This window comes from Garra rufa, chromosome 22 (assembly GCF_049309525.1).
Source record: "Garra rufa chromosome 22, GarRuf1.0, whole genome shotgun sequence".
NCBI classification, from domain to species: Eukaryota; Metazoa; Chordata; class Actinopteri; order Cypriniformes; family Cyprinidae; genus Garra; species Garra rufa.
The window spans coordinates 8,137,053-8,153,932 of NC_133382.1; the positions used below are offsets into that span (position 1 = coordinate 8,137,053).

At 37.8% G+C, this 16,880-nt stretch overlaps 1 protein-coding gene across 1 annotated transcript in view; it reads left to right on the forward strand.

The window, feature by feature from the left end:
• LOC141298250 (cGMP-dependent protein kinase 1-like) overlaps positions 1-16,880 on the forward strand; it is a 269,682-nt gene that overhangs the window by 191,577 nt on the left and 61,225 nt on the right. The window contains exon 8 of the mRNA XM_073828761.1: positions 9,207-9,272. Coding sequence (XP_073684862.1) covers positions 9,207-9,272 — 66 coding nt within the window. The remainder of the gene's footprint in view (positions 1-9,206; positions 9,273-16,880) is intronic.

Here is a 16,880-nt window from a genome sequence, read left to right on the forward strand (position 1 = left end):
CTAAGTAACAGGCATAACAATAGCTGTGGTCTTGTGGATTAAAGGCTGTCCACGGCTTTGATGTGCAACAGCTTGCATGCTAAGTAAACTTTCATGTCGCTCTTAAGCAAAACACCTTGTTGAGCCAAAACAATTCATTTGCTGCCAGTTAAGGAGATGTTGACCAGACCTTCGAATAATTGTCTTCTTCTGAAGTTTACACACCGGAAGGGAAGTATGCAAACACGCTCAGATCAAGGATGGATGAATCTAATGAAAATGTGTAGTTCACATTACCAAAATCACCTCAAAATTAAATTCAATTAAATTAGGTTCATTTTAAGATCATTAAGCATGTTTTTTTCATGGCAATCAAGCACATTTCCTTATCACAAATTACCACATTTATTATTTATTCTCAAAGTACTTTAATTACAATAGAAGTTTTACAGTTTATTTAAAATGTTATTTAATAGGACAACATATACAACCATATATAAATACATTTGTACTTTTTAAATCATATTTTATTCCATTGTGCAGAGTTAACAAGGGTTTTAATTTGTGATAAAACCAGTGTCACAACCCAAAAGTCATAATGGTCCTAAAAGAGGCTTGATTTCATTAAGTACAATATAAGCATTCTATTAATTGTGAAATATGACCTGTTCTCACAATAGCGAGTTTACATTTTGAAATTCTGACTTTTTCTTCTCAGAACTGCCTGATACAAATTCATGATTCTGACTTTTTTTTCAATTTCGTTATATAAACTCGCAATTAGGCTTGGGTATCGTTTGAATTTTATCAATTTCGATTCCAATTCCGATTCCACTTATTGATTCCGATTCTTTTCGATTCCCAGTTTCGATTCCAATTTAGTAAAAAAACAACAACAACAACAAACACAAGTCAAACATTAATATATCAAACATGTTAATTTTCAGTGCTAGCTTGCAACATATTATTTTATTACAGGGGTTCTCAACCTTTTTTATATCAGGGCCCCCTTCTTCTCGGGTCAATTTTGCAAGGCCCCCCTATGCCTGACATTTCCTCTAAAGGTGCTTATTTTGAACCTTTTTTATTAACCTAAACATTTGTTTTGCCTTTTTATTTTTCTCCTTTATTTTTCTCCTTATAAAAATTCAAACAAACTTTAAATTAAAGCTATACTTTTGAATTTAAAAGAAAACCCTCTGCTCTAACTTTTTAACATGAATATACAGATTTAAAGCACCTAAATTATTTAATTCAGACATTCTTCACAACTTCAGAGTACTCTTTCTTAAGTGACTGAATATCTACTGTTTCTATTTATTATAAAATAAACATATAAATGAAAAATACAGTAAATACATTGTAAATCTGTTTATGCTGGTGCTCATATGTGCATAAACACCACTGAACCCTACAAGATCCACCTCTATGGGTAAGCATTCATTATAAAAAAAACTCACTGGACATTCATTTTGAAAACTATGCAAATATTTTGAAATTTCACGCAAAAATACTATGGATCAGAGTCCCGAAAGCATGAATAGTTTGTGAATCAACAGCGGACTTATGCGTGCCTAATGTACGAGTTTGATATACAAGAATGAATACATTAGGTACGTGCGAGTTCGTTACTATTACTCTGGTCATCTTTGTCTTTACATTAATGGGAGGGTTTGTTTCATGCAGCCAAGAGATGAAGTAGATACCTGTCTTCCTGCGGGGGTATAAATTACTTTTATGTGGGCTTTTGTGGGACGAAACAACATATATTCCTTCTGGAGCGGGCGGGTGCAGGACTAAAATCCGTCCCTTGCAGATCTCTAAGATGAAGTTTGCGTGCAGCGGTAGATTTGTCTTCGGTTTTTACAAAGCGTAGACACACTTTTAAACGGTTACCACGATCCATCTTGTCGACTGATGTTTACATTACCACGTAAGGTCCTGGCAGATTGCACGCGCGGAAGGTCCTGGCAGATCACTAGATGAAAAAATGCACCCAGGAATCGAAACGAGGAACCAAAATTTTTATTTTATAACAAGTATCCGATTCTTTATCTTAAGTATCCGATTCCAGAATCGGAATCGATTTTCGATTCCCAACCCTACTCGCAATTGCGAGTTTGAAGTCAAATTTTTGAAAAAAGTCAGAATTGTGGGATATAAACTTGCGATTGTAAGAAATAAAGTCAGAATTGCAAGATAGATACTTGCATTTTTACTTTTTTTCTCGCAATTGTGAGGACTGTATAGGTATAAAGTCCTGTTCTGAGGTGGAAAAGAGACTGATATTTTCTCTGAAATGCGAGTTTATATCACAATTCTGACCTAATAATTCGCAATTCAGATTTTTTCCAAAGAACTGCAGGATATAAACTCAAAATTGCTTGAAAATTGCTTGAAATTGCTTGCTCGTAACATCTTGCAATTCTTTTTTTTTTCTTAGAATTGTGAGGACTATATATCTGTCCAGTTCTGAGGGGGAAAAGTGACTGATTTTTGTCTGAAATGCGAGCTTATATCTCGCAATTCTGACATTATATATCGAAATTCTGACTTTATTACTCAAAATTGTGAGTTTATACAGTCAAGCCCGAAATTATTCATACCCCTAGAAATTTCTGACTTAAAGTTACTTTTATTCAACCAGCAAGTTTTTTTTTTTTTTTTTCTAGACCAGAAATGACACAGGCTTCTCCCAAAAGATAATAATCATCATCATCATTGTGGAAAAAATATTTCTCAGCTTTTATTTACATTTGAACAAAAAGTGGCATGTCCAAAATTATTCATACCCTTTGCAAACTGTCACAGTCTATGGGAACATCCAAAGTTCTATACCATTCCAAATAGTCCAAGCTGTTCTTAAGCATCCTAATTACACTGATTCATTTGGGAACAAAAATGTAATTGTTTGGCCACAATGATATAGCCTTCAAAAAGGAGAAGGCTTCAACCCTAAGAACACCATCCCCACTGTCAAACATGGTGGTGGGACCTAATGTTTTGGGGGTGTTTTTCAGCCGGTAGACCAGGGAACATAATCATAGTAAACGGCACCATGAAAAAGGAGCAATACATCAAAATTCTCAACAACAACATCAGGCAGTCTGCATGGAAACTTGGCCTTGTGCACCAGTGGACATTTCTGCACGACAACGACCCAAAACACATAGCAAAAGTGGTAAAGAAATGGTTAAAAACATTAACGTTTTGCAGTTTTGACTTAAATCCAATTGAGAATCTGTGGAGGGAGCTAAAGATCAGGCTGATGGCAAGGAGATCCTCCAACCTGAAAAGAGTTGAGGCTCATCGCTAAAGATGAATGGGACATGCAAAAGACACGCAAAAAGCTGGCCAGCAATTATAGAAAGCGTTTGTAATAGCCAATATAGGCTTTTCTATTGATTACTGAGAAGGGTATGAATATTTTTGGACATGCCACTTTTTGTTCAAATGTAAATAAAAGATGAGTAATAATTTTTTTCCACAATAATGCCTCTTGTACATCGTCTTACTATATTCTGGGAGACGTCTGTGTCATTTGTAATCAAAAAAAAAAAAAAAAAAACTTGTTTGAATAAAAGTAACTTTAAGTCAGAATTTGCCAGGGGTATGAATAATTTCGGGCTTGACTGTATCTCACATTTCTGAGAAAAATGTCCAAATTGCAAGTTTGTATCAAGCAATTATGAGAAAAAAAAAAGTCAAAATTGTGAGATTACTTTTTTTATTATTCAGTGGCAGGAGTGCACTTTCATAACAATTCATTTTCACTTATAGTACACAATACAAAGTGGCTTTATTGGAAGTTCTTTTGGTAAAAATGCATCTGAAAATACATTTATGTAGATACGAATTTCAAAGCATTGCTAAATCAGTGCTATTTTCATGTCAGCTAAATCTCAGCTATATTTTAAAATTAATTATCAAATAATGCTTTGGTTCATTCAAAAATAAAACTTTTATTTTAATTTACCCAAATGGTGTTTTAAACCATTTATTATATAATTTTTGCTTTAAACACAAACGGATACTATTCACATTGCTTTTTAACATATATGAAAACATACAATGAGCATGAAAGGCTATCATGCATTTATTAAGTGCGCTAACCTGTAATTACAGTGCTACATTGAAGACCTCTCATGCACCACAAGTGGAACGTTAACCTTGGTTTCGGTTTCTTGGAGAACCTCTCGTTGTGTCATTTTATCCTGTTATTCTCTCAGCTTGATTGACGGCTCTGACCTTTTCTTCATAAACCTCACTCCACACTTGCTGTGATATGCACTCACTACATCCAGACTTTGACTGACAGTTGAAACATGTTTGCGCTGGCTGGTCTTAACCTCCCTCTGTCTTTCTTTGACTTCATTCTCACCTAATGCTGTCACAGCATTCAAAGACATCCCTCTGCCTCTGAAGTGTGCCATGGTAATTGGAGGATGTTTCCCAGTGCTGGACTTTCTCAGTGGCAGTTTTATCCTCATGTACGATTGATGTGATAAGTGTAGCTGTGATGTGAATAGCACAAGACTGATGTAATAATCACTTTAGGTGTTATAATTGGACCTTATTCACAAGAGCTGCGGCACCTCTGATTTATTCGGTCTCAATGGGAGTTGTCTTTTTCACAGTACTGGGAAACATCATATCTAATGAGAGATAGTTTGAGGCAGTTGAATTCCAGCACATGCAAATGGGTCTCAAGACAGCGGACACTAATGACACCCTAAACATAGACTTGTCCACTGGAAAGTGAAGAATATTCACAACTGCGTGGTGCTAATTGGGGACCCATATGTCAGAGTTGAGGATAAGGGTGACTTGTCATAGCTTTTGTCCTTGTATTATATAAAGGTCACATTAGAAAGTGGAAACATTTTACCTTTATAATTTATTATACCACTTTTCAAATACATAAAAACAAATACAGTGCCCCACACCCAGAGTTTTGATCCTAAAACATCAAAATCTATCATAAAAACATTAATTTTATTTTTTAAATGTGTGTACTTTCACAACACGCCAATACTATGTGGTTGTGGCAGGCAATTTACTGGCTTTTTAAGGTAATTACACATAAGTGGTTACTCTCTGCAGCTGGTTTTGTTGATGTCCTTGTAATGTGTTGTAAAGTTGCTGAACAAATCAGCAATTTAAAGAACAATTAATGTAATTGTGAAGATGCACCATGATTTTTGCTCCTTGTTTGAATGGTATTTGCCTGGTTAAAACTCTCTGGCACAATGCAAGGGGGTTGTGGGTGGCTGTCAGGGAATTGTTATGCAGTTTCAGGTGCTCTGAGTGGTGTTTCATGTGTTGCAGTTGCTATGGAGTTCAACAAACCACATGATTTGATATACAATTCATGTCCCTAGCATAAACGGGATGAGTTGCACCCTAAAGTTTAATAGCTATAGTTTGGTTTTGTTCGAAAAACATGATCAATAATAATGGCTTGCTTTAGTAAAAAGCATTTAGTAAAGAGTATTGTGTTATATCAACAAAATCTCATTGGAAAATACTTTCACAAAATCCTACCTATACTCCAGCTGAAATTATCAATAGTGGCAATAAAACACCAACAACTTTTATTTATTTTCACACAAATTATAATTTCAAGGACAGATTGTCGATTGATAAATACTTATTTTCACAAAGTTTTTTTTTTTTCTCAAAACACTTTTACCATAGTGTACACTAATACATTTTGATGTGTGCATCACAAAACCAGCTTCAAATACCGTGCCTTGCGAAAGTATTCAACCCTTAATTTCACATTTTATGTCACTGATGGGTTGGTGTATGTACTCACAAAGGCACAGAAAACAAATAACGCGTTCTAATAAAATAAGGCAAGACACTAAAGGGACACGGTTAGCTTCTTGCTAGTGCTAGTTTGTTACATTGCAGTACATAAGATTTCACTTACCACATAAACAGAGTAAGGAGAGATGGCTGTGCGGATGATGGCAAATGATTTACAGCTCCTGAGCACCACTAACAAGCATCTAAACTGTAAAATATGTGGTAAGTACTGCCGCTGTAGTATAACGTTACACAGAGCTCGGCAATCGCAAATCAAAAGTGAATGTAAAAAGACTGTGCATTCAAAACGGCAGTTTGTATTACCCACATATGTGACCCTGGACCACAAAGCCAGTCTTAAGTCGCTGGGGTATATTTGTAGCAATAGGCAAAAATACATTGTATGGGTCAAAATTATTGATTTTTCTTTTAATGTCAAAAATCATTAGGAAATTAAGTAAAGATCATGTTCCATGAAGATTTTTTGTAAAATTCCTACTGTAAACCTATCCGAATGTAATTTTTGATTAGTAATATGCATTGTTAAGAACTTAATTTGGACAACTTTAAATGTGATTTTCTCAGTATTTAGATTTTTTGCACCCTTAGATTTCAGATTTTCAAATAGATGTATCTCGGCCAAATATTGTCCTATCCTAACAAACCATGCATCAATAGAAAGCTTATTTATTGAGCTTTCATATGATGTATATATCTCAGTTTTTTAAAACCGTATGACTGGTTTTGTGGTCCAGGGTCACATATTAGTAGCGGCTCGAGCTCCATAATTAAATATATATTTTCCTCCATGGGACAAATCCTAGGGTTGTAATTGGATCTGTAAAACCATTTCTGGAGAATTTTTGCCCTTTCCTATGCCATATACCTTCTATGTAGATATCAGAGAACAATTTAAAATATTGTATCAATGCATTCTATGACACCTTTGATTGCTTTTCGCTTTTTGATGTGGTAAACATGCTCAGTAACTCACCTGGTACAGCATTGCACTTGTGATTTGGAGTGTGATGGAAAGAATCCTGTGAAACATAAGTCCGGACATGTGATAAACTGGCTCAAAGACTTGTAGAATCAAGGTAAAACAGCATGGTTGCATCTGCAAATGTTCACATTATCTGTTTTAGGGTCGAGTTTAGAGTAGGTACTACTTGTCGAATACAATAGAGCATTAATCTTTTAGCACCGCACACCGGACATTTCATTTCCGAACTGGCACAATATGCACAGCAACCAACATCATACAACATTGGCAGATTGTTTTGGATAAAACTGAATGAGCTTTTACCGCCACTCACTGAACATTTCAGTTTGAAAGTGTCGTTTCATTTGCAGAAATGTCACCATGGGCACGCTTTTCTAGTGAGCCTGGGGTAACGGTTAAGAGGCACTTCCTGTTTGTGTGTGAAGGCAATCAGCATTCCCACCTGGACATTGTAAACCGGCAGTGTGCAGCTGCTTGGAGCTGTCATTCAGAATTCTGGTCAACACACACAAAACACACACACATGCAGGGCTGTGTTGAAGTTCAGGCCAGCCACAAAGAGGACAGTCTATGCCTTCATCCTTTCTGTAGACATGGACTTCACTTCCTGTGGATGTTTATCATACTGCAGTGAGGAAGACTTCAGTGACACAGAGGGCAGCCATTATATGACACAGATGCTGATGTGCCATGTGTGTTTGTGTTATGAGAAACCTTACAGCAATAATTTTTTGGGTTACGCTGTGCCATGTGGTGAAAAATGCTGTACTATAATAATGGCTGATGATTAACACTGCTCCATTTGTCACTGATTAGTAGGCATTATGTTGTATGGATGCAATTATTTCTGAAACAGTATAATGGATTTTGATTTGTTGATTTCCTCTTATTAAGTATGTTTACATGCACAATTATTAACAAGCTTGAGTAAGTCTTTTTGATAGATTTAGATTATATGAAGGATTAAATTGCACATTATTTCTGACTTTTTGAGCTACTGTTCTATTTGGTCTGTTAGCCTGACTTCACAAAAATTGGACTGAAAAAAATACTTCAAGTACTTTATTCAACTTTCAAAGTACAGTTGAGTCCAAATGTTTACATGCACCTTGCAGAATCTGCAAAATGTTAACTATTTTACCAAAATAAGAGGGATCATACAAAATGCATGTTATTTTTTTTTTATTAAGTACTGACCTGAATAAGATAAGTTCACATAAAAGACGTTTACATATAGTCCACAAGAGAAAATAATAGTTGAATTTCTAAAAATGACCTTGATAGTTGTTCATTAGTCCCTTGTTTGTCCTGAAGAGTAAGACTGCGTTCTTTTGGTTTTTCAGCATTTTTGTGTATTTGGACAACTTAGGGACTCATATGCAACTATAACAGAAGTTTTACACGCACACTGATGCTTCAGAAGGAAACACAATGCGCAATAAAGCCTTTTGGAATTTGAAGATCAGGGTAAATTTAACTTAGTTTGTCTTCTGGAAAACACCTTCTGTAGCTTCAGAAGGGCATTACTAAAAAAAAAAAAAAAAGATTTTTTACACAAAACAGGAAAAATGTCTTTCATTCTGTTCAAAAGTTTACACCCCCGGCTCTTAATGCATCGTTTCTCCTTCTGGGGCATCAGTGAGCGTTTGAACCTTTTGTAATAGTTGAGCATAAATCCATCAGTTGTCCTTGAAAAGTGTGAAAAGATGGATCTCAAAATCATAGAGTAATTGTTGGAAAGGGTTCAAATACACAAAAATAATAAAAAAAAAAAAAAAAAAAAAAGAAGGACTCACGAACAATACAATACAAAAAAAAAAAAAACAGCAGTGCATCATTCAGGTAACATAACAGTATAAAGAGTCAAGTGTATGTAAACTTTTGAACAAGGTCATTTATAAATTCAACTATTATTTTCTCTTGTGACCTATATGTAAATGTATTTTATGTGAAATATGCTTTCCAGGTCAGTTCTAAATAAAAAATAACATGCATTTTGTATGATCCCTCTCATTTTGGTCAAATCATTAACATTTTGCAGATTCTGCAAGGTGTATGTAAACTTTTATCCTCAACTGTATGCAAACAAACGTACCCCTTAAAATTTTATATTGCAGTAACTGTATGTGTTACAGAATAGTTATTTTTGCTGGAAATGGAAGTTGTATTTGAAATCCACTTGGCTCAAATATCGAAAAGAACATGCTTAAGCACAGTTCACAGTACAATTGTTTTTCAATATTTTTAATAAAGACATTGCCTGCAAACATGAACAAACTTATTTGTGAGACAATATGTTCCCTGCTCATTTCTCCTCTAATAAAATGATATCATATTGAGTAATTCATCAAAAATGAATACATTTTAGATTTTGGCTGTGTATGATTGACATGTCTTCTTTGTGTCTCCACAGGGAAGACATCAGGACGGCTAATGTCATCGCCGCTGAAGCTGTCACCTGCCTCGTCATCGACAGAGAGTGAGTTGTGTGTGTCTGTGTGTGTATACTGATGCTGTGAAATTTGATTAGTCTTTCATCTTTTCCACTGTGTGCTCACTAAATTACCGCCGCTAATTTCTAATGACCTCATACGCCTTTCACTGCAGCAAGTTCATGCTAGTTTACGCCAGTTAACTTCAGGGAGCCATATCTTCTCGTTTGCCATCCTTAGAGAGCAGTCTGTCAGGAAACAAACTATGTCCTCATTTGAGTGCCACAGCGTGTGACAAAACAGTCGGAGCACAATGCCTTGCTGCGCAGCGGGACTCGTAGACCTCCTCTCGTCTCTAGACATCGTACTCCAGAGACTTTGATTTTACTTTGGTCGGAGGAATACATATAATAAGCAACCTCTCATGCAAACTGACTTTCACTCTCACTGCAGGAATTGTCATCAGTCAGGGGTTTATGGTAATGCTCATTAAAAGCCTCTTGTTGTTGTTATTTTGTATGCTAGCTGACCTGTGATCAGTGGGGATTTTAACCACTGACTCATGCAATCCATAGGGATTTCAGAAAAAATGATTACAGTATGTTTTGAGCAGAAAAGGGAAACGCTGTCACTCCATTCCAGTCACATACTCTGTTTTATTGTTTGGAATGATTTCCTTTGGTGGAAAGAAAAATAAAAGGTAATATAACTCTAGCGAACAGTTTTTTTTTTTTTTTTTTGGGATATAGTAATTTATTAAACAATACAAAATGAAATGAAAGAAGATAAAACAATATTATGTTATATTATATTTTACATATAAATATTATAATTTATTTTTAAAGCAGTAAAGCAGTTTTATTTAAGTATTTTATATGCAGTACAGTGTTGTTTTCGTCAACGATGACGATGACGAAATCATTTCGTTGACGCCACTTTTTTTCATGACGATAATGAGACGATGACGAGATAAAAATGGCTCGTTGATGACTAAAACATGACGAGACGTGTGTGAGTTTTCGTTGACGAGACGAGAATAGACGAAAATGTTAGTGGGTGGTCCGTCAGACGTTTAAAATGCATGACATTTCTGCTTATTGTGCATGCCAATTAAAACCGAAAAAGTATCTGCCGCTATGGCAAGCCGTTTTAGCATTAAATACTCTCTGCCATACTAGTATGGCAAGCCGTTTTAGCATTCTATCCTTGTTTGGTTACGCTCAACACGTCACATTGTTGTCACTCAGACAGACAGACGATTAACCATGATGGCGGCAGTTTGCACACAGGGTGGTCGCAAACGGTGAGAGGACCTATGGGTGTATTTCAAATATATGTATTTTATGTCTAAAACCATTCCTTCATTATTGTAATTATTGGTGAAAATAGTCGATCCGGAACTATGATCTGCTATTTTCACAACTTATAGGTGACACTACCAAACAGCAAAATACTTACTGACCTACATTAATTTGTTAAAAGACTTTTTCCCCTTTTTTTGACTAAAACTAGACTAAAACCTTTTTGACTTTTCGTCGACTAAAATTGGACTAAAACTATCACATTTAGAAGTGACTAAAATTTGACTAAAACTAATAAGCATTTTAGTCCAAAAGACTAAGACTAAGACTAAATCTAAGATGGTTGTCAAAAACAACACTGATGCAGTATAGTATATACAATATTGAAAAAACATTGATATTTAAAAAATGAATAATTCATATTTGAAAAATAAATACTATTTGTATTCAACAAAAAAAAATCTTAAAAACATGACAATAGCTAGGATGTGATGTGTAATACATTTATGTGAGGAAAATGTGTTTTATACATATATATTATATTAGATGGTTATACCATATTTGTCATATAAGTCATTTTTGGAGTCTTTTTTTTTTAGCTTTTGTTCAATTTTAAAGCTCATGTAATATGCACTATAAATTTACATTAAAAAAAATAAGTTTTTCAAAGTCATATGAAATTGGCATGCATTTTAAAATAATTTTATAAAACTTCATTTTAAAACTTGAATTTTAGACATTCTTATTTAATTTGTTGCATATTAAAGCAGCATTTTTGCAGTTATGTTTGGTTCTGCTAGTGATGCTGAAATTATAGACTTCACCTTTAAGATCCGAGTCAAAGAACCGAATGACCTTTTAAATAGCGTATATCTCTGCGAAGTAGTATTTTAATGGCGGAAATGTAATTACACGTGAGTGACTTCGGGTTTACACCCCCCGAACATTTCTGCTATTAATTCTGGGGTTTCACTTGGGACTGGGCTAAGAATACATCATGAAATGGGTCAGCAGTGCAGTGATATAAAGTCATTCACACTTTAAATGTCCATCAAATCATTTAATATGGCTCGGGTTACTGCTGTTCTGCCTGACCTCAGCTGCCAAGACTCAAAAGTCTGTATAAATCACGGTAACATCAAATGAAATTATGCCATTAAGATTTAAAGCTTTCAATTAATCCTACATTTTCAGCTCTTAACCGTAAAAAAATTACTGTGCGTCTTTTAGTTTCAGTGTTTCATCAGAGTTCTAATAAAAATATGAGATAATGTGAGAATTCTCTGGTGGATGAGTCACATCCTGAAGCACAGCAGCTGTAGTGCTAAACACTATCTCATGTCTAAATCTCTCATCCTGTAGCAACATATAGGCAATTAAAAATTTCTCTGATTTAATAAGAGGACACAGGAAATAAAAGCTCTTTTTATGTATTGTGTTAAGGGATGACATATTTTAAACACTGCCAAGCTATGACATGACATGTTATATGTTGAAGGCTTTTCTTCAGTCGAAAAGAAATGAAGGTTTTTGAGGAAAACATTTCAGGATTTTTACCATATGTGACCCTGGACCACAAAACCAGTCTTAAGTAGCACGGGTATATTTGTTGCAAAAGCTAAAAATGCATTGTATGGGTCAAAATTATCGTTTTTTTATGCCAAAAATCAATAGTATATTCAGTAAAGATCATGTTCTATGAAGATATTTAGTAAATTTCCTACCGTAAATATATCAAAACTTAATTTTTGATTAGTAATATGCATTGCTAAGAACTTCATTTGGACAACTTTAAAGGCGATTTTCTGAATATTTCGATTTTTTTTTTCACCCTCAGATTCCAGATATTCAAACAGCTGTATCTCATCCAAATATGTCCTATCCTAACAAACAATTGCAATGCAATGGAAAGCTTATTTATTCAGCTTTTATGTGATGTATACATCCTAATTTCAGAAAAATTGACACTTATGACTGTTTTTTTGGTCCAGGGTCACATATAGTGGACTTCAATGTGAGCCAATGGGTTGAAGGTCCAAATTGCAGTTTCAGTGCAGCTTCAAAGGGCTCTACACGATCCCAGCCAAGAAACAACGGTTGTATTTAATCAAATGATCGGCCATTTTCTAAAAAAATACAAACATTTATATTCTTTTTAACCACAAATGCTTGTCTTGTACTAGCTCTGCAATACGTCTCCACAACTTCACACGTTGCTTAATCACATTGGAAAGGTCACGTGCGGTTAGTTCTTCATCTGTGGACTCTGGTTCAAAAAGGTAGGGTAAAAATTGACCGACATCATTGTTTTACCTTTTTTTGTAAAGGGGGTTTGACTTTCTGCCAACGTGACAGTGGCCTTTCCAATGTGACTACACAAATGCGTGAAGTCAAGCTAGTGCAAGACAAGCATTTGCGGTTAAAATATAGTATATAAATGTTTATTAAATATAAAAATGACAGATTTTGCTAGATAAGACTCTTATTCCTCGGCTGGGATCATTTAGAGCCCTTTGAAGCTGCATTGAAACTGCAGTTTGGATCTTCAACCTGTTGATCTCCATTGAAGTCCACTTTATGGAAAAAAATTCTGGAATTTTTTTCTACAAAACCCTAATTTCTTTTCGACTGAGGAAAGAAAAACATCAACATCTTGGATGACATGGCGGTGAGTAAATTATTAGGAAAATTGTATTCTGTAAATGAATAAGTCCTTTAATGCATGCAAAACCAGTTAAATTAAACAGCTGATATCTATATGAAGTTTGACAAAAAGTAAATAGGTTAGGGTAAATGCTCAATTTAAAAGAGAAGTTCAATTCCAGAACAAAAAATGTATTAGGTTTTTTGAGTAAAACATTTCAGGATTTTTCTCCATATAGTGGACTTCTGTGGTGCCCCGAGTTTAAAATTACAAAATGCAGTTTAAATGCAGCTTCAAACTGTCCCAAATGTGGTTGTAAACCATCCCAGTGGAGGAAGAAGGTCCTATCTAGCTAAACGATTGGTCATTAAAAAAAAAAAAAAATACAATTTCTATACTTTTTAACCTCAAATGCTCATCTTGTCTTGCTCTGCCTGAACATAGTTTTTTCCCAATTCAAGACAGTTTGTGTATGTCGAAAAACTCCCTTCTCATTATCTCATTTTCCCCTTAAAGGAGTAGTTCACTTTCACAACAAAAATTTACAGATAATGTTCTCACCCTCTTGTTTTCCAAGATGTTCGTGTCTTTCTTTCTTCTGTTGTGAGGAAATTTCAGGATTTCTCTCCATATAATGGACTTCTATGGTGCCCTCGAGTTTGAACTTCCAAAATGTAGCTTCAAAACGCTCTAAACCATCACAGCTGAGGAAAAAATGGTCTTATCTAGCAAAACGATTTTTTTTAAATTACAATTTATATACGTTTTAACCTCAAATGCTTGTCTTGTCTAGCTCTGTGTGTACTCTGTGTAGAGATTAACAAGTATAAGAATTGTAAATGTTTATAGAAAATAACCGATCGTTTCTCTAGATAAGACCCTTCTTTCTCGGCTGGTATCATTTAGAGCCCTTTGAAGCTGCATTGAAACTGCAGTTTGGATCTTCAACCTGTTGATCTCCATTGAAGTCCACTTTATGGAAAAAAATTCTGGAATTTTTTTCTACAAAACCCTAATTTCTTTTCGACTGAGGAAAGAAAAACATCAACATCTTGGATGACATGGCGGTGAGTAAATTATTAGGAAAATTGTATTCTGTAAATGAATTAGTCCTTAATGCATGCAAAACCAGTTAAATTAAACAGCTGATATCTATATGAAGTTTGACAAAAAGTAAATAGGTTAGGGTAAATGCTCTATTTAAAAGAGAAGTTCAATTCCAGAACAAAAAATGTATTAGGTTTTTTGAGTAAAACATTTCAGGATTTTTCTCCAAATAGTGGACTTCTGTGGTGCCCCGAGTTTAAAATTACAAAATGCAGTTTAAATGCAGCTTCAAACTGTCCCAAATGTGGTTGTAAACCATCCCAGCTGAGGAAGAAGGTCCTATCTAGCTAAACGATTGGTCATTTAAAAAACAAAAAACAATTTATATACTTTTTAACCTCAAATGCTCGTCTTGTCTTGCTCTGCCTGAACTCAGTTTTTTCCCAATTCAAGACAGTTAGTGTATGTTGAAAAACGTCTCGGGTTACGTATGTAACCTTAGTTCCCTGAGGGAACGAGACGCCGCGTCAGGAACGCTATGGGGAACGCCATTGGCGGGCCGCACTCTGAACTATGTCTAACAACCAATGAATGACGGGGGTGACGTCACAGGCGCGGTGACGTCACCAACCAGGAAGTATAAAGCACGTGCGTTTGAAGCCGGCGGCAGCTCTTTTAGGAATGAAGCGAGCGCCGCAGGGGCGGGAATTATGGTCCGAGACGCGGCGTCTCGTTCCCTCAGGGAACTAAGGTTACATACGTAACCCGAGACGTTCCCTTCCGGGAACTCGAGCCGCGTCAGGAACGCTATGGGGAACGAGACTACCAACGCCCCCATAATTTCCGAGCCCTGCGAGTGTCTGCTCAACCAGGGTGGAAAAAGAGAGAGCCCTTGTCTAGCATTACGCGGACAAGAAGGCCCTGTAGTCCTCGGCCCTCGGGCACACGAGGAATGGTAGTCTTCCTCTGTCTGGTCGCCAGCCAGAACGAGAGGTACTCCACGGCCCTCAGGCACACGCAGAGTCTTAGTCCTTTGTCTGGGAGTTAGCCAGAACAAGAGGGACCGAATGACCACTGTCTAGCACTCGGCGGACAGATGGTGTGGGAAGTCCTCGGTCCGCAGACCCACGAGGACGGTGAGCTCGACCTCAAGGCTCCTCGGCCCTCGGGCACACGAGGAGAGGGTGATCCTTTGTCTGGGGGTTCAGCCAGAACAAGAGGGATCCAAGGCTCGGCCTGGAGCTCCGCCAGGACGCGAGGGAATAAGCCATTGTCTAGCATTACGCGGACAAGAGGGCACTGCAATCCCCGGCCCTCGGGCTCACGGGGAAGACAGTAGGTGCCTCTGCCTGGTAGCCAACCAGTGCATGAGGCACTCCTCGGCCTTCTGTGAAGGCAGACGAGGAGTCTTAGTCCTTGGTCTGGGGAAAGCCAGAAACCAGAGGGACCGGAGTACACTCGGTCTGATAGCATCCTGCGTCAGAACACGAGGAGAATTAAGCCATTGTCTAGCATTCCGCGGACAAGAGGGCTGTACAGTTCTCGGCCCTCGGGCACACGAGAACCGTGACCTCTGCCTGGTTCGCCAGCAAGTGCGAGAGGCACCCCTCGGCCCTCGGGCTCACGAGGGGTCTTAGTCCTTTGTCTGGGGGTACTGCCAGGACAAGAGGGACTGAAAGGGCTTTTGTCTAGCTTGCACGGACAAAAGGGGTAAAGTTTTGCAGATCTCTTATGAGTGGCGAAACGACTTCTCTTCTTTCCGCAGAAAGAATGCGCCTTGAGAAGTCTCCTCCTGGCTAGGGAGGTGGCTGACCCTCTAGGCCTAGCGCACTAGGCCGAGAGTACAGCCGAGCCTGGAGCGGCTCTGAGGTCGAGCTCGTAATACCTAACGAATGTTAGGGGCGTGGACCAACCCGCAGCATTGCAGATGTCTTGTATTGGGACACCTGCCGTCAGAGCCCTCGAGGCCGACAGACCTCGGGTAGAGTGAGCCTTGAGTCTCATCGGGGATGGGAGACCAGAGGACTCGTATGCTGTAGATATGGCATCGATGATCCATCTACTGATAGTGGGCTTAGAGGCCGGGCCCCCTCTCTTAGGGGGGCCGTAACAGACAAACAATTGCTCTGTTCTACGCCACGTGGCAGCTCTGTGGACGTATGCATCTAAGGCTCTGACTGGGCACATGCAATTTAACTTCCTGTGGTTCGGCTCCGCGAACGGAGGAGGATAAAACGCCTGCAGTGTTACTGGCTGCGGTGCTAGGGAGGGGACCTTCGGGACGTACCCGACCCTGGGATATAGAAAGGCCTTGGCCATCCCTGGGGCAAACTCTAAATGAGATGGGGCCACTGAAAGGGCCTGCAGGTCGCCTACTCTCTTGAGGGAGGTGAGTGCTAACAGGAGCGCCGTCTTAATTGTGAGGGCGCGGTCCGTAGACTCCTCTATGGGCTCGAATGGAGGCTTGCAGAGAGCTTCTAGCACCACAGCGAGGTCCCACGTGGGGACCCTGGGTGTCACTCGAGGCCTCAGCCTGAGCGCACCGCGGAGGAACCGTATGACCAAGGGCTCTCTACCTACTGAGAGGCCACCTAAAGGGGCGTGGTAGGCACTTATGGCCGCCACGTACACCTTTAGAGTGGAGTGAGCTAGCCCTGCGGATA